The 24,943-nt window shown below is 35.2% G+C and overlaps 1 protein-coding gene across 3 annotated transcripts in view; it reads left to right on the forward strand.

Annotated features, from left to right (window-relative positions):
- HDAC9 (histone deacetylase 9) overlaps positions 1-24,943 on the forward strand; it is an 857,715-nt gene that overhangs the window by 328,851 nt on the left and 503,921 nt on the right. Inside the window, exons 1-3 of one of the 3 annotated variants that reach the window (XM_063708395.1) lie at positions 15,360-15,635; positions 15,739-15,804; positions 16,043-16,105. In XM_063708395.1, the coding sequence (XP_063564465.1) occupies positions 16,084-16,105 (22 nt within the window). In that variant the 5' untranslated portion in view covers positions 15,360-15,635; positions 15,739-15,804; positions 16,043-16,083. Of the gene's footprint in view, positions 1-15,359; positions 15,636-15,738; positions 15,805-16,042; positions 16,106-24,943 lie in introns of those variants that run through there. The other 2 variants (XM_063708394.1, XM_063708393.1) reach the window with 2 other exon arrangements.

The raw sequence follows: 24,943 nt of genomic DNA on the forward strand, positions 1-24,943 counted from the left end.
AGACATTCTAGGTTTTCCCAGCAACACTACTATTAGGGATAGATGGTAATCACCAGCAGATAGATAAAACTGAGGATAACATGCCCCAGATTATGAAATTAGAGTGCTGTGTAGTCAGGATTGAGTCCAAATCTATGTTTTTTCTCCTAGCACCACCCTGCCTCTAACACATAACAATATTTTAACACTGAAGTGTAATCAGAGACAATGTGCTGTACAATTCTAAAACCAGACAACCTGATTCTGAGGCAGGATGGGCACTCTTCCCTAACTTTGGGGCCATAGAGCAACTGCTGTGCCAGAAAGTTTGTAGGGAGGGAGAGTGGTTAGGTAAGTAGGAGAGACAGAGATACCTGGGGGATAGAGCTGCAGGAAGCTTTCAAAGGTGGTTGTAGTGAGCTGAATAACGCATTTCCAGTATGTCAGAGCTGCAGATTGAGGAAAGGAAATAGAGTTTTAAGATATTTAGCCTGTTCTGCTGCAACACTTGTTTCTATAACAAAAATTAAATGTGATTGGTACATAGATGATAATGAGTATAAAGTGATGTTGGTTCTTAAGTGATTTTTTTCTAGTCATGGGGAACCAGAAGAGTAGAAATACAATAATAACTTTTAGTAATAAATGGGAAAGAAAAAGCCATCAACTGGGCTGCTACATTGCCAACAGGAATCATTTGGAGTATGTCAAAGAAATTAAAAACTAGTATCTGCCTCCAGTGAGTTCCTTATCTCAGTTCCTCGTGGCCAAACTTGTTATGCTGTAGGCTCATGGCAGGGGACATTTCCTCCAATCCCACCTAGGCTGCAGCCCTGCAGCAGAGCTCCAGTTCTCCCAGCAGTGCCTCAGTCCCCATCACCCCGCTTCACTGTCCTCTCTATTGTTTTGTGCATTTGTCCATCCACTGTGGCGGCCTCTGGCCAAGCTGAGCTGCTGGTTTTTTGGAGAGGGCAATCCAACTTTTATCCCCACTTAACAACTGTAAATATCAAGAATAATAATAATATTATATGATAATGATAGTGATGATGGACATGGTGGTATAATTACCAAATAACATAGGCTTTGAACAGTTTGCTTATAATCCCATCATCTCATAAACTTGTTATTTAGAGTACATATTTAACAGAATATGAATTTTCTCTGGAATGCAGTTATTGTGTTATTGCTGCATACCTGTACTGTTACAGGTCTAATGTTTCCTTCGTGGTGTTCAAAAATTACAAATAATGGACCTTACTTACTTAGATATTACTTTTGGGTTACTCAAATGGATATTAACTACAACACCACTATAAACTGCTGAACACTATGGGTTATAGTTATAAGGGTTATACTTGGTTCTGTTTACTTTGAGTACCAGGGTATTTTTGTCTTCAGTAGTCAGATTGTGTCACCCCAGTATCCATTATAATACCTAGGAAATTTATTTTCATTCTAGGCTTTGAAAAGATGATAAAATGATGTAATGTGAGTTAATCAACTGCAGAATGGCTTACTTTCCTATATAGTTAAAGTAAAGCAAAATTATACATGACAAATGATGAGTTGTGATATGAATCTTCAGTTCACCCCTCACTGTGGATCTAGTGTATACCTTTAGCATATGGAGCTAAGTCCAGTCTAGATTACTTGCCTTGTGTAGTCTGAATGCTTGAGGTTCAGTTCTGGATGGGCCACAGTATTGCATGATGACTTTTGTCTGGTTGTTACTTCCTCATGTCCAGATCCTTGTAATTATTTGCAGAAAAATGATTATTAGCTGTGTCTGTAATTGCCTGTGGGTGACTTTATGTGCCAAGTCTTCACGACCAGCATTTCCAAAGGGCTTGGTTTCCTTCCAAGCCATTCATCAATTGCCTATCGCCACGTCGTATATGCCTTGAGGCATGATCATTCAGTCAGGAGCCTCTGTAACTCTGACTGTGCTCTGCACTTTCTCTGCAAAATTAAGGCGATGGAAAAGATCATATTCTGCTTGTTCTGGCAAGAAGGGAAGAGGTCTGAACTGAAAACAGGGGCACAACCATGGACCCTCATGTGCCCTGTCACACTGTTAAAGAGTATCCCTGGCTGCTGAGCATAGTGGTGTGTACCTGCAATTTCAGCTGCTTGAGAGGTTGAGACAGGAGAATCACTTCAGCCTAGGAGTTTGAGACCAGCCTGGGCAACATAGTAAGACCTGGACTCACCAAAAAAAAAAAAAAAAAAAAAAAAAAAAAAAAATTCTCCTTGGCTGCCACGTCTCAGGGATTTTTTTAAAAACTATTTTCCCCTTATGTGGATATTGTTTGTATTTTTGTCTTCATCTCAGTTATCTTCCAGCAATAAATACTTGAGATGTTATTAGAGTTATCAAATCTTGCAAATGATTATTACAGAAGGATAGAAAATTGTATTGAAGGATTAAAACATAAATTAAGAAGAAAAGTAACTGAGCAATGTCCTTATTTATTTTTTTTCTTAGAGAAGCATCACACATTTTTAAGACATTTTTTGGAATCACAGAGCATAACTTTTCTTCCTGGGCCATCGAATCAAAGCATTACCAAGGGAGCATTAACAGCTAGGTGTGCCTGGCTCTGCAGCTCATGGGTGTCCTGTCCAGTGGCTTGCTGCCCTCTCTGGTCATGCCCACTTTGTGTGAGCACTGAAGGCCCTTCTTCCCAGGAGCCATTGGAAGAACTAACACTTGTCAAAGCAAATCATATTTGTTATCTAAATATGAGGAAACCCTTAAAAACAGAACAAAGTCTAACGCATTACTCTATAAGACAGATTTTTTTGAAGTACTGCTCTGAAGTGTGACTTTTTCCACTGCTATATTAAGAATTTGCAAAAGAAAAAGATGGTGAATTATGCATTATATAGTATATGCATTATATACAGTAAATTACGCTTTATATACTACAAAGAAAGAAGAAAGATGCAGAAAATAATATGAAAGCTAATGGATAAGAAATATGTGCTTAAGTTGGGGCAAGAAAGTCAACTTTTGATTTCTATGAAAGAAAACAAAGGCTTCAATGAGTATTGTGTGAATGGGTGTCTCAAGAACAGGTAATGATTGCTGAAATGAGGGAGATATCATCTTAAGCAACTAGAAAGGACATGTGCGAAAGCATTGATATACAGACAGGATACAGTGATTTTGAAGAACCTAAGTAAAGATGAGAGCAAGGTTTTCAGAAAAAGCAGAATAAAGGAAAATAAACCCACAGCAGTGAATTGGAAGAACTTTGACCAGTAATCTATTTGATAGTGGATATGTTTTGAGGATTATTTATGACCTGTATCAGTAGGCATTGTTGTTATGATCATAGGAAAATCCTGGGAAAGAGGGTTTTTGGAATGAAGGGTGGCCGTGTTGTCTAATGTGTCTTCTTACCCAGGTCGCCCTATGTTAAGAAGCTTCATTCTGGAAAATTTTAAATTGCTTCTGGATACACATAAGAACTTCTGGCAGAATTTTTCTCATCTGGAAATAAAGTCATTTAAAATTTTTACAAATCAAGTTCTTTCTGTTTTTTCATTTATCTCAAATTTTCTAAAACTGATGCTACATTGGCAATTCTGTTAAAGTTCAAAATTAACAAATTTTATTACCAGAAAGGCTTATATCATGACTGTCTAAACATTGTGTTATTGGCACAGATTCAAAATTCAAAATTTTGAGTATTATTTTAATCTTTCTGTTTTCTATCAACTGATTTTGAATCACATACATTTAAATGTCTGAAGGCCAATATATTCTACTATGTAATGATCTACACAGTTCTGAGATGTTACAATAATTCATGATTCATTTGAAAGTGTAAAAAAGGGTACTTTAGTTTTACCCTAATGGCTAAATATTTAAAATACTGTTATGGGGCTGGGCATGGTGGCCACTGTAAGCCCAGCACTTTGGGAGGCTGAGGTGGGAGGATTGCTTGAGCCAAGGAGTTCAAGCCTGGGCAACAAAGCAAGACCTTATCTCTCAAAAAAAAAAAAAAAAAAAAAATTAGCCAGTCATGGTGGTGTGTGCCTGTAGTCCCAGCGCTTGAGGGGAGAGGATCCCTTGAGCCTAGGAGGTTGAGTTTGCAGTGAGCTATGATTACACTACTGCACTACACCTGGGTGACAGAGCAAGATCCTATTAAAAAAAAAAAAAGTAAATGTCTATAGGTATTGAAATACAAAGGTAGCCCCATTATCATAGAACTTGATAATCATGGGTTCTCATTTCTTAACCCCCATATTGGTTTAAGTTTTTTTGTTCATGTAATGCTATATGCATGTTTTGAGTGAAGTGCATATTTTAAATGAAATCAAATGGCTGAAGTTTTTGAATATTACGTCTGCTGAGTGTTTTCTTCCTAGCTGTTGAAGGGGATAGCATTAACTTATGATTGTGGATTCCCTGTTAATTAGCCCTTAGAACCATTTAGCTCCTAGATTTTAGTTTCGTTTAACTAGGCCTTGGTTTTTGAAGTCAACACATAATTATTCATAATTGAAATAATGAAAAAGTATTAACCAGGCATGGTGATGCATGCCTATGTCTCAACTATTCTGAAATCACATGAGAAGATTGCTTGAGCCCAGGAGTTTGAGGCTTTATTAAACTATGATTATGCTATTGCATGGCAGTCTGGATGACAGAGCAAGACCCCACCTGTAAAAAAAAAAAAAAAGGAAAACGTAAAAAATTTTAGTTCATCTAGGGTTTTGAATTTAAAATAACTAAACTTGGGTTCCAAAGAGTCCCTTCTGCTTATAAGCAAGTACCATTGAGAATTTCCTTCAGACATAGCCAAAATAAGACAACAGTCCCTGCTTCATTACAAAAAACAGATTGTTACAGCTTCAGGTGAAATAACTAATGTTAGCTTATTGATTTTTAAATAGACTGTCCCTGCCATCTGGAGAGAAAACATTAGTTGGGGGGAACACATTGTTTACTGAAGATATTCCTAGGTTCGAATTAAATGACAAACACAGGCGTAATTCATTGTACCTAATGAAGGCTCTGTATTTCATGTGAGTGTTGTTATCAAGCTTCGTTTCTCATATTAAAATGTCAGATTTGGCTTTATAAAAAGAATATAGCAAATAGCCCAGCATATTCCACCACCTTCTTGTTCATTATTTCCATATCTTATCTGGCAGTTAGGAATCATTGAATCATTGAATATAAATGGTTTGTTTAGCAGCCTAGAGACTGATATTCATATGATGAAAATTTCCATTCTAACTTTTCATATTTAATTTATATATATTTATTATATATATTTATTTTTTCTTTAAGAAACAAAGCAGACTAATGATTTTTATGTTCTGTTTTATAATGTTTATAGCTGATGTTAGTTCAGCAATACAGAACTCAATTATCTTAGTTCAGAATACAGAATTCTAAGTAGTCCTTCAATCATTTAGTTCTAATTTATGTATTAATATTATATTATAATCATAATGACTACTGTATATTGAGTGCTATTATGTTATCATAATGCTAGGAACTTTATATTTACTGTTTCTAAATATTGAAGCTATACTGAAAGGCAGATGTTAATATCCCCATTTATAACATGAGAGAATTGTGACTCAGAAAGGCTAAGTAACATATCCAAGTTGTACAGTCCTGCATAATAAGTGGCAGAGACAAAATTCAAATCAAATTCTGTCTTAATCCAGGCCTCTTATCCATACAATAAGCCACATTATTTGAAATGTTATTGTCTTAGTCTGTTTTGTGTTGCTGTAATAGAATACCACAGACTGGGCAATTTATAAAGAAAAGAAATTTATTTACAGTTCTGGAGGCTGGGAAATCCAAGAGCATGGTAAGGGCATCTTGTGAGGCCTTCTTATTTCATCATCCCGTGGTGGAAGGCAGAAGGGCAAGAGAGCATGAGAAAGCAAGAGATGGCTAGATTTGCTTTTATGACAAACCCATTCATGATAATGACATTAATCCATTCCTGAAGGACCTAATCACCTCTTAAAGGTCTCACTTCTCAACACTGTTGCATTGGGAATTAAGTTTCCAACATATGAACTTTGATGGCAAACTATACCGGTTATATAGTTCTGTTTCATATAAAAGAGATGCCATGATTCTCATGAATCAAATTTAAATTAATATCTGAAGCCAAAGTTTCCACATTTTCCAGAATATATTTCTCTGATCTAGAAAGTATATGATCATAAGGCCCTTCCTTCAAAAGGCTTAGACCATGTAGGATCTCTTTAAAGCTGAAAAGACAGCCTTCAACTTGATGAGAATGTAAGGTGGAACTTCTTTTTATTAGAGCTTTGATGTTCTCAGAGTGTCTCTTCAATGTGTTCTGTAGAAAAACTGTAATAGAAGCCAGTATGGCCATTAGACAGAACCAGGGAGACCCTTAAGAGCATAGAAACAATTGTTAAAATTATTTTCAGTAAAAATAGTTTCAGTATAGAAATGGAAATGTTTTATGTAAATTCTCTGGAATCTTGAATATCTAATTCCTTGTGTTTAATTATAGGAAAATAAAGCATAATATAATTTATAATCTCCATGTTTTATATTGATAATATGAAACATGTTTGGGTATAATTTTGTCCAGAAAAAATATTAGATTTGGGGAAGGGTGGTAGGTAGGATGGGGAATGATAATGCAGAAGATGGTCAAAATTGTGTGCCTGAGATTTATTTGTGAAAATAAGTATGAATGGAAGTGTATAGTTATCAAATGTTTTATCTACATTTCTGTAGATTCATATGTATCTATTCAACCAACATGTGGCTTTGCCAAGGAGATCATCTTTGGAGAGTGTTTTGGGGGATGAAAAGGATTTACTGCTTTTAGCTCCAGAGAATATGGTGCACCAGCAAGGGCTTCTATCTCCCTTCTGTGAGCTCACCAAATGCAGAGACTTTTATATTGGATATAAGGAAAAAGATACAGAAGTAGGCTGCTTATAAGAGAGTGATGCCTAAAATAAAGGCATTGAAAGGTTGAAAATAAAGGGAAAGAAAAATATCTACCAGGCAAATGTGAATAAAAGGAAAGTCTGTTGTAGTAATCTTGAGGCAAAAGGCATCATAAGGGACAAAGAAGGACATTATATACTGGTAAAATGAAAAAGAATTTCCCAAATGAAAAAGAGTGAATACAAGAACATCATGTTCAGAGACATGGAAAAATGAAAAATTTGTGTGGGTAATATCCAGGAATTGTGTCTGTTGCATGATGTTTGCAAAAGAAAGTTAGGGGTTAAACTCCTAGGTCAGGTGGTTGTCAAAACTTGAATGGCCTTAGAGTGTGTTTGCCTCTGTTCTTGGCACTGAAATAAGAGAAGTCCTGAAATACAGAAGATTCCATAACCATAGGATGTATAATATAAACTTAGTGATATGGCCAGTTGTAAATGTTTGTATTTAGTTATATGCCATTGCTATAAGTACTTTTGATCTGTCGAAACATAAGTAAAATATGTTTTAGGTACTTGCTATTTCTTAAATAGTTCACACCCAACTAGATCGAATTATGAAGTCAGAATTGAATTGCAACATTAACCAAAAGTTGTTACTATTTTCAGAGGCTAGCTTTCTAGAATCCTCTTGATTTAACTTGGTTATAGATCATGGTGTGGTATGCCACGTATCAACTTGACTTTTGTAGCAAGAAATGATGTAAAAAGCTCTGGGTTGACTTTTGGTATCTGCTACAATTATGTTAGCAAGTAGTAACTTAGTCTTGTCACAGCTCTCAAATGTAGTATATATTCAGATGCTACACATGACAGAATTTTTGGTGTTCAGAATTTCCAAGTTGATAAATATTAAATGTGCAGCTACATAAGAAGGAGACTTATTTTGTGGAATAAAATAAACTTTTGATTCATACCAAGTAGTGAAGATCAGAATGCTAATCCTTAACTGGACTTCTAGAATTTTTTTATTTTCATAGTCCTGTAGCTAAAAATAGTGTTTTCTTCAAACAGAGCTTTCCATTAAGTTTCTGATCCTGTGAACACCTTGTATGTACATAGCTTAGTCAACATAGGATGGGTTAGTCAGTGTTAACTTGCATTTCAAAGTAGACACTGTTAAATAAAGACAATAGTGCTTCATTATTCAGCATGAACCATTACGTGTCACTTAAAGGAAAAGCAAGGATTTCTAGTTGATATATACTGATACATTCAGGCATATGTAGTACATATACTAATGCAAAATGATGTTAAGTTGCTTAGTTATCTTATATGAAACATTAGTTTCAGGGTCACAGAAATACTGTTTATACGAAGTATAAAAATTGTGTTATAAGTTTCTCTAGTGACCTTTGAAGGGAGGCAAAGTTGGGTCTGAAGCTGTAATATATTTCTTCTAGAATTTTGAGTGCAAATGGTGTATTCAGTGAAATTCATGAGTTAAAGATAGAGCATGAAGACATTAGCCAATGCAGCTTATAACCAGAGTTTTCTGGAAGCTCTGTCATGACTACAAGGTTATTAGATTCATTACTGTAAAGCAGAGTTACAAACACATTTTTATATTAATTTCTTAGTGCTGATATCTGCTATAAATGCCTCACAAGAAAGATATTTTAATACTTTGTTCATTCAGATTGTACTAGATAGTGATGGTCACATTGAGATCATTTATGCTACAGTCTGATGCCAAGTCTTTTTCACTGGTTGGTCTATGTTGTGGGACAAGAACAAGGCAAAGGAAATGCAAAAAGTGAAAGTGCAATTAAACTGCACTTGCTTTCAATGAGATTCTTTATTCAGTTATATACTTAGCTTTTAATTATTGTTTATTTTTGTTATTAAATTAATATTTTAATAAGAAACTATATAAAATGAATAACAATGAAATATTAGAGGTTGAATAGTATACTAGTAATTTACTCAAGATCAGTAGTCACTTAATAGGTTCATCTGAAGAAGGAATCATTTATTCATTGCAGAAATATTTATTGAGTGACATACTATGTGCCAGACATTACGCTAAGCTCTGGTAATACAGGAGAAAGCAGAATGAACTGTTTTTTCAAGTTGATGCATGAAACTTTTTATAACTCTGAGTAAATAATTCAACATTTAATCAATTATATAACTTTCTTTAGAATTTATACAGTTTCTTAGAAAAACAAATGAGTAACAGCTTTTCAACATTTTAATAATCATGAATTAAAGGTCCATAGGAGGATATTTTTAATAATCAGTTATAGTAATAATAGCTAGTATTTATTGAATACCTATTTGCCAGGTATTGTATAATTCTCTATCATCCTTATAACAATCCTGAGAAATTTATTATTTTGAATCCAAGCTTATAAATTAAAATTTAGGGAAGATTTGAAGAAAATTTAGTTACAGAGTTTCTTATCAAACTGTATAGTAATCACCTTGATTGTATTGCTTCTAAAACTGAAAATTCCATGAAAGTAGAGCCTGTGTCATTCTTGTATACATTTATATCTTCAGGGCTTGCACTGTGGCTGTGAAATAGTTGATATTCAATATATGAAATAACTCACTTTCATAGAAAAAATAAACTTCCCTTGATTCTATCAAAAGACCATTAAGTTTTCCTTATCTCTAATTACAGGACTGCACAGGGCCATATTGATTTCTCCTCCTGTGCTGGCTGCCTTGAGTGCTGCAGAGAGGGGCTGATGTGCAACTGGAAAACACTCAGAAAAAAATAGAACCTGGAACAAAATGGCTGAGCAGGGAAAAGCTGTGCACACATGCCCATCATCTTAAGAGTACAATGCTGCTCTCATTCGCAAGCTAGAGGATCCCTTTCTTAACAATCCACCTTAGTCTTTCATACTCTGAATATTGATAGCCTTGTTCTTACCTAGCCTTACCTAGTCTAATTATTTTCATTTTTAAAAATTGTTCTCTAAAAATGTTGGCTAATTTGAAATCACACCAAAAGATACTTTATTCTTTTATATTTTTGTTATATAACTCCTGCTTTTGAAAGGATGATCTCATCTTATGGTTCTCAAACTTTATTGTGCATCAGAATTACTTGGTGGGCTGGTTAAAATACAGATTCCTTCCAGAGATTCTGACTTACTCGTTCTGGGGTAGGAACCAATAAATTGCACTTCTAGCAAGTTCCCAGATGATTTTGATCCTCTGTAATCCTCTAAAAATAGAATAAATCTTGGCTCAACACATCCCATTTGAAGGGAAGAGTTATTTTCAATCACTGCAAGGCCAATGACTCTAAAGTTTTTGTTGTCGTTGATTTGTTTTGCTTTCAAATATAACAGTCTCCCTGAAATTTCAATGCCAACATGATTTCTCAGACGCTTTACCTGCTGTAAAATCTTTCTCAGATGAGGAAGATTTTCTCAGAAGACCATTTGTTATCTAATTAGGCTTTCTAAGTGGGGAGAAATCACTTGTTAATTGAGTATCCCTTATTCACATAGAATTGATGATGTTCCTCTAAGAAATAGAAAATTCAGATAAATAAGGTCTTGAGTTGGAACAAAAATTAGTACATTGTACTTTCCCCTCCATCCCGTTCCTTGGAGGTCTAAGGGAATCAAGCTCACTGACTGCAGGCAAATGCATATAGTTTTATTGCTTTAACAATAGTTTGAGGAATGTGAGGTTGGGAGAAGAGGTAACATCAATGAGTGAGTGAGTGAGTGAGTGAGTGGAGGAGCACCAGTTATTGGTGAGTAATTTGCGGCATACTACAATTGTAGAGCACAAATTCGGTATTTGAGGTAATTAAGTTTTAAATCTTACTTCAGTTACATTCCAGAATCATAGGGTTTGTTAATACATGAAAAGTCTCTGCTTGATTACAGATGAACTGATGATATATCATTGTGGTAGAATAAATTGGGTTACATTACCTCCTTTGCTTGTTTCCAGTTATCAACTGAGATTGATTTTAGAAGAAAGCCTATTATAATCCGGAAAAATACAACTTGAACTCCATAATCTCAAGTGTTGAAATCCCAAAAGATGAAAATATAATTCTGAAAGAAATAATAAAACATTCTTTATATTTATTTACATTTTAAAAGGGGGTTTATTTGAGAAAAATTAAAACAAAACAATACACTGTACACGATAAAATAAATAATAGCACATATTTTTACAAGCAAAAACACTCAGGTATACTAGCAACAGTCACACCAGTATAACAGTTATGATGCAGACAAACCGTATTTATAAAGAAATAGGTCAAAAATGGAAATGTATAAATGCATATCACTGTGGTTGATAATTGTGTGCACCCAGCTTTATATAACTGTAGTCATCTTAAATTTCCTGATGAACAAGCTAAGCTTTTTGGCAAGATGGATCAAAAAATTCAGTGGGTCACCAACACACATATAGTTACCCAAAGAACTGAGATCCTGATAAATTTTCTTCCACAAGCGCAGACGTACAAAATCTTTCTTTCATTTATTGAAGAAATTTCGACATGTTTGGGTTCAGAAATAATGCTTATATGCACAGTCAATGTTGTGATAATGCAGTTCTCGTGGAATCAAATTTCTGATGTCCAAGGCATTCGAAGAGAAGCCTGCCCTAGTTCTCAGACAGAAACCAGTTCACCTCCTGTTTTTGTTCTATATGGGTCCCCGGCAGATCGGATGGTGCCTGCTAACATTGAGGGGAGATCTTCTTCACCTAATCCACTCAAACTCACACACTAATGTCATCTGGAAGCACCCTCACAGACACACCCAAAAAATGCTTTAATAGGTTTCTAAGTATTTAATCCAGTGACATCTCAAATTGAATCCACAGGTCCACCCCTTGTCAACTTGGCTCCCGTAAGTCTCTCCTTAACCATACTTAATTTCCGAGTAAAGACTGTAACAGCCACCTAACATGATGCAACTAACACGATGCAATAATCCTGCATACGACCAAAAACTAATCCCTTCCCCAGAATTCAGCTTTCAAGATTTCATATTTGAGATTTTAATATTTCGAGATTGTCATTTTCAGGATTGTAGATGTGAGAGATTTTAGACCTAAGGGATTTAGACCTTAGGGATTTTGGATCTTTTCAGATTTCAACATTCAGGATTATGGCATGTGGGATTGTGTCTTTCAGGATTGTGATCCAAATCCATTTTAGAAAAGGTCATTGTGAGCTAGAGGTCTGAGGATATTTCTGGAAATATTTTGGTGCCATACAGGTTTTTTAATACTTTTTTTTTTGCTTATATGTCTGCATAAAAAGAAATGGGATTATGGTAACTTTGAAATAACATTTTACATTAGGATTTAATTCCCACTTTCATTTACTATTAAATTGAGAACCTGAGATTTTTTTGGCCCTTGTTACTTTTTTTACCTTTTTCTTTGACCTATATGTATATAAAATATAGTATTTGGATTAGTTTCCAATAAATGCTTATTTAATTGAATTTGAATTTATTATATTGAAACTTTTTAAACTACCCATCTACCTAGCCTGACATTTGTATTAGCTTGTTATAGTTCTTGTAATAGAACATATATCTTTTTCCCCCAAATTAGTAAACTGTAGTTTTATAAATACCCCAAAAGAAACTGAGTCACATTTCTTTACTAACATTACTGAGAAGATATGAGAAGAATTAACTCAACATTCTTAATAATGGAAATGTGGTAATCAATATAGTTGATGGTTGTTTTGATGATACTTATTTTTCTTCTGAGAAACGTGGGGTTTTTTGTAAGTATCCAATGTCTTTTCACTCTAAAATATTTTTTCATTATCAAGAGTTAAATAAAAGAGAAGATGGCTAATGGAAAAACATACTGCAAGAATGCAGGGATGAAACGTAAATAAACCTCATGTTAAATAATGGTCAAAATGAAGAAGACACATTATTTACAGTATTTTATGTGGAATGCCCTTTCCTGGAACCTTTAAGAACTAGGATAATTACTAACTCAGTCTTCTGGAGTTTTATTCTATTTTTTATTTTTTATTATAAAAGCTGAGAGATCTTTTTTTTATCAATTGTTGTTTGAAGTTGTAATTTAAACTTAAAAAGACAAAAGATGCATAGGCATATTGTATCAATATGGTGATTTTGTTATCCCTTTTGTATATTCATCATAAATTTTTGTATTCTGTTAAAAATCACTCTGAAACAGACAGTGGGTCCATTTTTCATTAGTATCATATTAAATTTTATTTGGAATATCTCAGATAATGATTTGTATCATTTTGGTAAGGGACAAGATGGTGAGACTGGATAATATAAATGCTAGACCTATATGGTTAGTTATTAATTACCTGTATTTCCTTAAGCTACTGTCTTTAAAGCCTGACTCCAATAGTGAGTCCTTTTGTAATCAAGCCTCCTTAGTTTCCTCATGAGTGAATTTCAATTATTGTTTTTCTTAATATAAGAAGTTCTTGTTCTGATCTCACCACAAAAAAAAATGGTAACTAGCTGAGATGATAGATTTGTAGCTTGATTATGGTAATTATTTCACAAGGTATAGGTGTATCAAATCATCAAATTGTACACCTGAAATATAAAGAATCTTGATTTGTCAAATATACCTCAATTTAAAAAAGTTCTTTACATAAATATTTTGTAGAATAAAAAAAAAAGTTCTTCAAAAGAAATCTCAAATCTCCAAATGGAAACAGGTTAAAGTGGAGCTCCCCTGGTTCCACGGAGAACCTTTTTTTGAGGAAACTTAGGCAACTCGCAGGTACCTTATGTCATGAGACAGAGTTTGAAAACTACAATTGACTATCTCTAAATTTCCTCCCAGGTCTAAAATGTGATGATAGTTACTACTTCAATACATCATCCTTAAGGAAAATTATTAGGTCCACACTGTTTCTATCCTTTGAATTTTACACATAAATTTTGTAATCAAAAGTTTATTTGTAATATCAGATGGAATCAGATAATTGTTTATTGTTTTTTCTACTGACAGGAACATAAGATTTTGTTGTGTAGCTTAAGTCAAATGTAGTTTGGAATATATATTTTTTAAAAATTGTAACTTACATATCCAAATACAATTTTTCAAGAAGTATTCAGTAGAAATTAATCTGTGAAAGAAGAGGAATTCAGCAGTGGCTTATTTGATGAATGATTTAACATGTTTATTTCTTCCCTTTCATCAAAACTCTGTGTCCCCTTGTTTGCCCCCTCTGACTTCATACTCTGGAGTTGACCAAGATCCCTCTTCCATCGGATTGTTCTGGGAATTTTGAAATAATCTGCTTTTTCCTCTCTTTCCCCTGTTGCTTCTGATGCCTTAGAATTACATTTTCCTCGCTGATTTAGTTTAGAAAAGAGAAAAGAGCTTCCATGACTAGTAGATTATCACTTTTGGGTTTGCTCTTGGAAGTGACAAGATGCTAGGATCCCTCTTTGGAATGTAAAATTTGTCTCTTATATAGAAATGATATAAATGTGCACCAGAGACTATAAAACTCTGATACTATCTACTGTACTGTATAGCTGAACGCCACAATGTGTCTGGTAATCTATTGACTATCATAAATGCTATTTCTACGGAAAAGTTAGGAGGTCCATATTTCGGGCAACCAATGTATAGTTGAATGCAGAACCGTCATAGTTGGGTACTAACCATGTGATTTATCCATCAACAGGTGCATATGCTCAGAAATTCTGTATCCATAAGAAATCAGACTACTTTCTTTTCCTTTTGCAAGTAAATTGAATTTAGCCTGAGAGGCTGAGGGGAAATTTTCACATATAAGCCACGGGTTTGTGTTTTGTGTTTTGTTTTGTTTATAGATATAGTACTAACTGGATGGATGCAATAAAATTCCTAGGTGGTACTAAGATACAATAGGATTTGTGAAATGGACAATTGTCTTGCATAAATAGCAAGTAAAAAATCAAGTCTGTCCTTCATAAAAATTTTATTCTGGGGTGTGCTTGTTTTCCAAAACTACCTCTACTAAATCTCCTGTTAGTCCTGAAACTAGAAGGCAGAAAAGCTTCTAGTGCTACAGCCAACTGCAGTGTAGCCTGAGAAACAGGCAACAAAAATAGAACACCAGGATTGCTGTGCGTGGGTGAGGCAGAAACCACATTATGAGCAAAAGCTTCCAGTATTATTTTAGAACCAATACAGAGCTCTGCACTTCTCTCCTCTCTCTTCCAAAAACACATACTACAAAAATAAAATGAAATGAAATGTATGTGCATTTGCCCTCTTAGAATTATGATTCTTAATTTTTTTTCTTGCCTTCCTTTCTTTGGAAGCGAATCGCCAGTATGGAAACACAGTGTGTAAAGCAAGCTTCGAGAGAGGAAAGAGTTAATTGGTTTTAAGGCCCTGCAATAGAGAATTATGGTTTGAAAGATAGAGGCTGGACAGCTGGGTTTGCTGGGGTATTTTTAAATGCATTAATGCAGGCTCCAATCACTCGGCCATGCTTGACCTATTTTTGGCTCAGGCCGACCATTGTTCTATTTCTGTGCCTGTGGGCCATGCTGTTGTTGATTCATATGCAAATGGATTATCACTCGCTTTAGCCAACTTGAGCTGAGAGAGACTGAGAAAGGGGGAAGAGAGGCACAGACACGGATAGGAGAAGGGCACCGGCTGGAGCCACTTGCAGGACTGAGGGTTTTTGCAACAAAACCCTAGCAGCCTGAAGAACTCTAAGCCAGGTTTAATTGGTTTCTTTTTCTCGTGGGTAGACTTAATAATTTTCTACGTATTCTGACAAAGAAATAACCCCGAAGCACGTTCCTATTTCCCACCTGCTTGTAGTTTCCGGGATAACCTAAACTCCAGAGAGCTATAGCATCCACTCTGTCCTTTCTGCTTTGCACACAGGTTGGTAACATGGGAAAAGTGTCCAGGTCTTTTTAAAAGTGGATGCCCATTTGAGCAGAAAGGAAATCATTGTCGAAGTTGATCCTCTGCTGCTTCTCCTCAGGGAGGAGGGAGAACCAGCGAGGGTAGCTCCTGGGGCCGGTGCACTGAGCAGTGATGAATGTTTCATGTAGCTGAAGTAAGAGTGACTGGAATATGCTGCAGACAATTTACGAGAGTGACTCCTGTTTTTCCTCAGATGGGGTGGCTGGACGAGAGCAGCTCTTGGCTCAGCAAAGAATGCACAGTATGATCAGCTCAGGTAAGATCCTCTTTCATAACTGAGACGTTTTAGGTTTGAAAGGGGGCTGGCTTGGGAAATGCAGCTAAGAAAAGCACCTCTCTTGAGGAAATTGCTGCTTTTTCGTGTTGATGTTGCTATTTTCTTGGTGCGTCTGTAGGGTTTAACTTAGATCCCTTCCATTACTGTTTCTGTGCATATTCAGTCTGCTTAGGGACAGCAGCTTCTGAATGAAATTGCAAACTATTGCTTCTGATGAAAGATGAGACTGAGATAAGTAAAATGTAGTTGGGGGTGTTTTGCCTTTACTATGCAACTAGAAAAAGGAGCTGTGTACTGATTGTAAGCCTATTCTAATAGGACTTTAAAAATCAGGTAAGTTCATATTGGGGCTTCAGTTTAAACTGCAGCCCCGCTAGCCTGACGATTTTATATTTACTCTGTGCCTACAGAAGCACATCTATTTATAGACCTACCTTCTAAAATGTGTTTGCCACAGAGTTATAAAGGTAGTTTTCCTTTTTCCATTATGTGGCTTTCTCTCATCAGCCCCAAATGAAACTGTTTAGTATGAAATAAAATTGTTATTAGCAGATGCTTATTTTAATTTTCTTCAGAAACATGTGGGAAGTCTAGCATTGTCAGGCAGATGTGATGGCATAACACACATGTAAATGTGTTAAAAGCAGGTGCAGCGTTTTAAAGGATAATAGGAACAGATTCTAATTTCTAGTTTCTCAAGGAGATGAGCTGGTGGGAGATGGAGCTTGTCAGCCTTGTCAATTTATACTTACTAAATGAACATACTCTCCAGGCAGTATCACTTACGTGTAATTATTGCCTTTCATATTTATTTCCTATGGCTATTTCCTAAAGCTTTGGGAACTCTTTGTTTCTGTCCTCTTCTGAATGTTTCAACCTAAAATTGGCTTAAAGTTCTCACTTAGATCCCACTTCCCATGTGGGCTTAATCGTAATTATAGATCACCGCCTAGATTTCCATGATAAGAACGCCACATAAAGCAGTGTTTACTTTGTAGAGCTAGGTGTGAAAGAAATATTCCACAGGTTGGCATGATGTCTGTTTTGGTGTTAATACACCTTCCCATATGGGGATCTATGTTTAAAGCTAGTTTTCTTTAAACCTTGGTTAGTTATGTTAATTTTAAAATCCTTCTGTTGACCCAATCTTTTCATGGAATCAGAATAAAATATCAATTTTGCATAATTTGGTATTTATACACTTAAGTGACAGGAATTATGTTAATGAATAGTGCCTGCTTAACAAAAGCAAACCTACCAGAATTTCAGTACAGTTTATTCTTATAGCTGCAAAGCTGACAAGGGCTCCAGGAGGGTTTAACAGGTATGTCTCTAATGGGACTCGTCATTTAACTTAGCATTTTATTTTTTAAAATATGGATGAACCCTTTGAAAATAACTATTTTAGAAATCTTTTCAGCACTATGCTTTATCCTTTTAGTCCTCACTTCTGTGTTACAAGTTTGATATTTTTTTTCATATGGTAGAAACATACATGCCTTCCAAGTAGCAAGTGTCTGCTGAAGCTTAGGCTGGCTACAGGTGTTTGCAAGCTTTGCTTTTTTCTCCACGTCTTTGATAATCACATACAGCTTTACACCCATTTCAGTAGAGATTGTCATTTTCCTAGCATTTAATGGTTTGTGTACAAAGCAACAAGATTTTCAGACAGGGAAGTGCTTCAGGCTGTCCGTGCTTTTGCCAGTTCTACAAGAAGCAACATTTAAGCAGCAGCTAGCTATTAAATGAAAAGTGATGTAGGTTAACATCGACTCCCAAAACCTGTCTGGTATAAATACATAATCACTAAGTTCTATTTATTTTTAAAATGTGAAGCATAAAAACAATTACACCCTTCCTGCCATGACATATATTTCATATATGTTCTTAAATTTAATTCACCTAGTCTTTATTGTATACTTCCTGTGAGGCACTGGCTCTCAAAGTTGGACTCACCAGAAGCACTTTACAAAATATGATACCTAGATTCCACTCCCAGAATGCCTGATTTAATTGGTATGGGGAACAGCCTGGGGATTGAGGTTTTTAAAAGCTCCCCACGTTAACCTTCAGCAAACTGAGATTCACTGCTGTAGGGCTAGGGAACAGATGGTGATGCTGGTGAACCACTATCAGTAGGGTTTGTCCTTTGAGCTAACTGCTAAATTAGGGGTATGTTTGTCTTAATTTAGCTACAAATGTTGTTCAGCTCCCTTTTGGACCAGTGGTCTGGACGTGATTCATAGGCTTAGAAGCAGAGTCTTTGGATTTGAAAGAGAGAAAGGATGCCTGGCAGCAGTGCAAAGGAGTGGAGAGAGCACTGTTCTAGGAGTCAGACACTCTGTATTCTAGCGTGAGCTCCACTGCTAGCTGATTGTGTACTGATTTTTTACTCATCTTCAAACTGAAGAATAATGGTGTCCTCCTGCTTGCCTCTTAGCATTCTTGTGAGGTTCAAATGTATCAATATGTCTTTAAAACATATACTCACTATTAGAATTGTTGTTTTTAGTGAATGAACCTAAGATCTTGGTTTTCAGTGCCGTGTTCTATCTTGCTGAACAAGCCACATGAGTTACATTGTAGGTCACATGGGGGAAATGATTGTTTGTTTTGATGATCAGTTTGCCTTAGTTATCTTATAAATCAACTATTTATTTTGTTACCTTGGTTTGATAAGAGTTGAGATCTTTCCTATGCAGACTATCACTATAGGTAAGAGTAGGGTGTGTATGTGTGTGTGTGTTCTCTGAAATGTCTCATTATGTAATAAAGGCAAAGAAGTTGCACAGTATGTGATTGAACAGTGAACCCCAATGGCAGATTTCATGAGATTATTTTTAAAACATTGGTTCTGTTGTGTAATTTCTTTAGCAATTGCGTTAGAGTTCCCATTTGTTGTTCTAGTTATATTGGATATTATGCACTAATATTGATGGTTTTTGTACAGAGCTCTTTATATACTGTTGGAATACAAGTGTTTTTTATGGTTGTATGTTTTTTTGATATTGACTCGGCCAGGCTAAACATGTTTGGTAGAACCAGGTTCTATAATATTGTACTAATATATTTTAGTTTAAAGTTCTATAATATTAAATCTTAGAATTCAATGTGAGTGACACATTTTGTCAAGTACATCCCTACTTTTGTGGCTTGTGTGGGCCAGGGTAAGTGATAACTGTGGCAGAAAGTGAAGCATGTACAAATATTGACTCAGGTCACTCTGCAGGAGCTGGCAGGATTAGGGGTGTTCTCCCATTGCCAAGCATGTTGCTTAACACATTGGGCAGCAGAGCTGTCCAGACAATATTGGAACAATTATTATGAAGGAATTTCCTAGAGTTTGTACAGAAGTAATGTAAGATATATTTACAATAAGGAAAGCTCATATTTTGGCCATCTATTCTTATTTTAGGGTATAAAAGAAAAACATTTAAATCAAAATCCTGAAATTCTTTTATATATCTTCACCCTCTTTTGAATCCTTTTGTTCCTTAGTGTATGGTGTTGAGGGGAAGGGAACATTTTAGATTCAGTAGTCACGTCACTTATGTCTACTTGAAAAGCAGAATCTAATTATGAAAATGTAAGTCTGTGAAATGTTCCTGTCATGTCAAGAATCACTTCTGGTATTCCCCATAATTACTGTTTTGCCATTCTCTAACTCAGGTTATCTTCACTTGCAAGTCTGTTATCAATTGAGATAGATGATAGGTATCAATCAGAAATATAATTATAAATGGGCTCATTGAGAATGGAGACAAGAATGAGTATTTCATATTTCTGAGGATGACACAGGAGGCATAATTATTGTTATGTCCGTTAAGTAAGAAAATCCAATAAAACCCCTTAGAAGACTGAAATAAATCCAAATTCTGAATTCAAAAAATATTCTAAATGATGATTTTAATTTTGGAGATGAGCAATTTTAAAATATGCCTCATAATTTCTCACTACTGATAAATAATGAAGTGAGCCCAAAATAGCATGTCAGCCAACAAACATTCCTTCCATCCCTGTCACCCAATATATTCAACAGTAACTGAGCAAAGAAAATGATATAACCTAATGCAACATACCTCAGAGGCTAACAGCCAAAGCAAAAATGGATGCAGAGGTTCTTTGATCATAACAGAGAGACCTGTTTCCTGGGCTGTCTTAGAATTTGACTGGCAAGTTGACCAGTTCCTGAGGATTCTCACTAAGATTCCCAAATCTGAAGAGAAGAAAACCGAGTAGGTATCCTCACCATTTTGGGTTGTTCTTGTTTTCTCTTGTGGCTGAGAAATAGTAGAAATGAAGGCTTCAGAGCAGCATACTAAATTGGGAGAAAGATCGATCCATAGCTCTTTGGAATGACGTACCTTTCACCAACTAACCTTAGAGATTCTGCCAAGAAGAAAAACATCAACTCATTGAACCCATGGAATTAGACGTCTTAGTATTGCTTTCTACAAATAGAGCACCTTACATAAATTTTATATTAAAAAAATGCTGAAAGGTGAGATGATAAACAAGAGAATGAGATGAGAAAGGAGATATAGATTTCAGGAAATGAATTAAGAATGGAAAATCATAATGATTATAGAAAAAAATATTCATTAGAAATAGAAGAAAACAGAATAGGCCCAGGTAAAAATCTTTACACATAAAGATGAAAGGTTTGAAAAAAATCAGAGTAAATGAAAAAGGAAAATAGTTAGACAAAGTAGAAATTCTCAAACATGAAAGAGGCTGCTTGACAGTGAAAGCCACACAGTGAAGAGATGAACTTAAAGCAAACAAAAAACTAAATTCAGAAGTAGAGAAAACATTATCAAAGTAACGAGGGAACATTGAATGCATTTAAACAACTGTTGGATTGTGTTTATAGGGCAGAAAGTAGTTATTATAAAGTAGGGGAATGTAAAAATATTAATAAAGCTGGCCAGTGTGAGGTGTTAGAGAGAGGTGAGATGGAAGGATGTGAGAAATGCTAATATCCTTCCCTTTCTGAGCAGGGACAGACTCCCTGCTGCTTAAAATAGAAACACATACTTAAAAAAAAGATTCAAAGCACTGATTTTTAAAAATAGTTTATTTAACCTTAAAGAGGTCTTTTTGGAAATAGTATCTCTTATGTTAAGGAAGTATTTAGTACATTTATAGTTCCTTCAACTGCAGTTTTAAATCTGCTTAATTCAGTTAAATTTAAATTTAAATTCAGTTAAGTTTAATTTCAGTTTTTAAAAATAAATATAACATCAGTGATATGTTCTTATTTTTATAATTTTTTAAATCTATCCATCCATCTCCTGAAGAATTCATATAAAGATAGGAAGAAATAAGGAAAGATGCTGTGCTGTGTTTGGTGAAGAGGAGGGGCTTTTTCTTTTAGCATCATACCTCTTTACAGTGTATGATTTTTTATAATAGCCATGTATTCTATGAGAAGTGTTCATTACACACCCCCACACAAAGCTACTATATCAAAATACTGACAGTGATTAATTGTAAGTAGTAGGTATATTAGTTAGGTTGTTTTCTCCTGCAAATAAAAGAACACTCTAGTCAAAATGACAGACAAGTAGGACATTTATCATGTGATAAAGTAGTTGAGTGGTTAGGCAGCACCAGGTAGTCAAAAATGGCAGCAGCATTCAGGTCCTTCATATAGCTCCACTCTGCTGGTCTTAGCCTTGGTTGGTGTGATCCTAAGATTGGATCCTCCAATGGTCACAAACTGACTTGTAGCAGTTCCAAGCATTATGTATATTTATGCATAACAAATTGCAGAGACAAAGGTTGGATCCTCCAATGGTCACAAGTTGACTTGTAGCGGTTTCAAGCATCATGTTATTTATGCACGACAAATTCCAGAGACAAAGAGGGGAAACTGCTGTCTTGGCGTCTCTTTTAAAGGAAAGAAATCTTACCCAGACTTCTCCAGCAGATCATCCTTTATACTATATTGACTAGAATAGCATCACCTGCCTATTGTTTCACTTGTTTTTCAGAGGAGTGGGACCCATGACTGAGCTGGGAAGGCAGGATACCTAAACCTGCTCAAGTTTCTATTGGGAAGAACAAAGAAGCAGGAGGAATAGATGTTAGCTAGGCACTAGCAGTATTTGCTACAACGTGGATATTGGTGATAAGAAGTTTCTTCTTTGCAATTTTATTTACTTTTTAGTTTCCACAAATACAATAAAGTAAATGGACTATGTTTATAATTTCCCTTTCAGTTGAACTATGGGTGTTGACTTTCTTTTCATGAAGATAATGTATCTGTTTAAATACTAATGTAAGTATTTTTTACTAGTATTGAATATAAGTTTTTTATTAATATTGAATAGATTGCCTTTCTTAGTAGTCTATTGTTAGAAGAAGCCCCCTAATAAAGAGACTGAAGTAATTGTAGAAGAAACTGGATCTCTCTAAGCTATTAATCATATTTTCTGAAGGAAGGAAAGTCAACATTGTGGCCTCATGCCTTACAAGCATTTATTATAAACTTGAATAGAGTATTCCTTTAATGTTGGCTTCGAGGCACACAAAATTTTTTTTGAGAAATATAATAATATATGAACTGTTTTCAATATATGAAAGGAGGATTATCTTAAAAATACTCAGAATGTGTTTGCCAGTAGGTTGTCACAAGTATTACATTTTAAGAATCATGAACAATTTTTACAATATGGAATGATAACTACATTTTAACATTTTTTTCTGAATTTGAATGCTTTGAAAATAATTTAATTGAAATAAAAGCTCATGCAAATCACTTTAGAAAAGAAGCTTTCAAGAAGAAATTCAAAAATATGTTGTCCTCTGCCTCAAATCAGTGTTGGCTGTGCCACGGTCCCCCCTGTTTTTGAAAGGAAGCTGAAGTGAGTGGTTAGCTTGGGATATGTGGTGTCCTTCCTGTTGGCAGTTTTCCCCTTTTCTTTTCCCAGTAAGTTGGCAATAAGGAAGCAAAGAAAGAGGAAATGTCTGGTGTTCCTAGTTCCATTCTTCTTCAACTAAGTCGGTTGCACAAAACAAATTTAATTTAAACAACATTTTTCACAATACTAAACGACCTACACTTTCAAGTGTTATCAGAGAACATTATGTTTAGGTTTACTCTAAGTTGCTATGATTCATGAATATAAGAATAAGTACTTCTTGTGTTTTTATAAGAATATATTTTCCATTCATTATCATAATGTTAACTTTTCCATAGTAAAATAAGTGATGGGCTTTTCGTGTATAGTGTTTCTTAAATACCCATTAATTAAATCCAATGAAAACCACTTTTAAGGAAGAAGGAAATTTACCAAACCACAGAGTGTAACTAGTCATTTGCTTATGATTAAACTTTTTGCATGCTGATAAGGTTGGAAATACCCACGACTTTATTTTCCTGCTTCTCCTTATGGTTCACCACTTGTATCAGAAACTTTTAAATTCATAATGTATGTTCATTATTGACCCAGTTGCAGCCATGTGGATGTTATTTCCAATTTGCTTGAGGTACATTTTGGTGAATGTCTAAGGCATGACATTTCCAAATGAGAATGTCATGAAGTTGTTTCAAAATTTGAAACTTGATATTAAAAACAAAATAAACCCCCCAAAATCCAGAAAACAAAAAATAAGTAAATTTCACTGAGTTTTCATTAAATGACATCATAGCTTGGGAGTTCTTGCTTTAGTAAAAATGTGTTTACCCAGAAGGTTTTCAGGGAACCCCATGTAGGGTGAATAAAAGCTCTTGTTGTGTTAAGCACTGTATTAACTTTATTCTTGATGATGCTTTTGAAATCTCATAATCAGAATTCAAGGGTGTATTTTAAGTACATGATTTTTACATTAGGAACTATCTATTTTAAGTTAGAAAGTTATCACCACCCGTTTTTGTTTTTTTCTGTCGTACTCTTCTCTGATCTTCTAGTTGCTTAGTTCCAATTTTATTTTATTTTATTTTGTTCTGTTTTTTGAGACAAAGTCTCACTCTGTCATCCAGGCAGGAGTGCAGTGGTATGATCTTGGCTCACTGCAACCTCCACCTTCTGGTTCAAGTGATTCTCCTGCCTCAGCCTCCCAAGTAGCTGGGATTACAGGCATGTGCCACCATGCCTGACTAATTTTTGTAGTTTTAGTAGAGATGGGGTTTCGCCATATTGGCCAGGCTGGTCTCGAACTCCTGACCTCAAGTGATCTGCCCGCCTTGGCCTCCCAAACTGCTGGGATTACAGGCATGAGCCACTGCGCCCAGCCTAGTTCCAATTTTAGAGGTCAGTGATTGTAAGCATATTTTTTCAAAAATTTTTATGTCATTCTTTTATTATTGACACAATGGCTAATGTTTCAAAAGTTTCTCTGTGTATCACTTTATCATTTAATCCTCACCACAGTTTAATAATGCAGTAGTTGTTGCAGCAATATTGGTGTTTTACAGTTGAGGAAATATATTCAGAGAGATAAGAAATTTACTGATGGTTACTGTTGGTAGGAAATGGCAGGGTCGTGTTTAAAATCCTGCCCCTTTTTCTCAAAAAATATTTAGCGTAGGATAATTCTGCTTGGTACTAAAAATGTGGACACATTTATATATGTATAAACAAATATCCAGACAGACTTCTTAATCCTGGGAGGTTTAAGGCACAAATAGGCAACTGTGTTGAAAGTTTTGCTGGAAGATGCTTACTTCATGTTCTCAGTGCTAGTTAATTAAATTCGAGGAAGTTAGCACTATCCAGAGCTGAGAGGAGCTTAAGGAAACCAAGCTTCTATGAGTGTGCTCTTTTCCTTGGAGCAGATGCTTTGGACAGAAGCAGCATTCCTGATGCATTT

Source organism: Gorilla gorilla, chromosome 6, assembly GCF_029281585.2.
Source record: "Gorilla gorilla gorilla isolate KB3781 chromosome 6, NHGRI_mGorGor1-v2.1_pri, whole genome shotgun sequence".
NCBI lineage: Eukaryota > Metazoa > Chordata > Mammalia > Primates > Hominidae > Gorilla > Gorilla gorilla.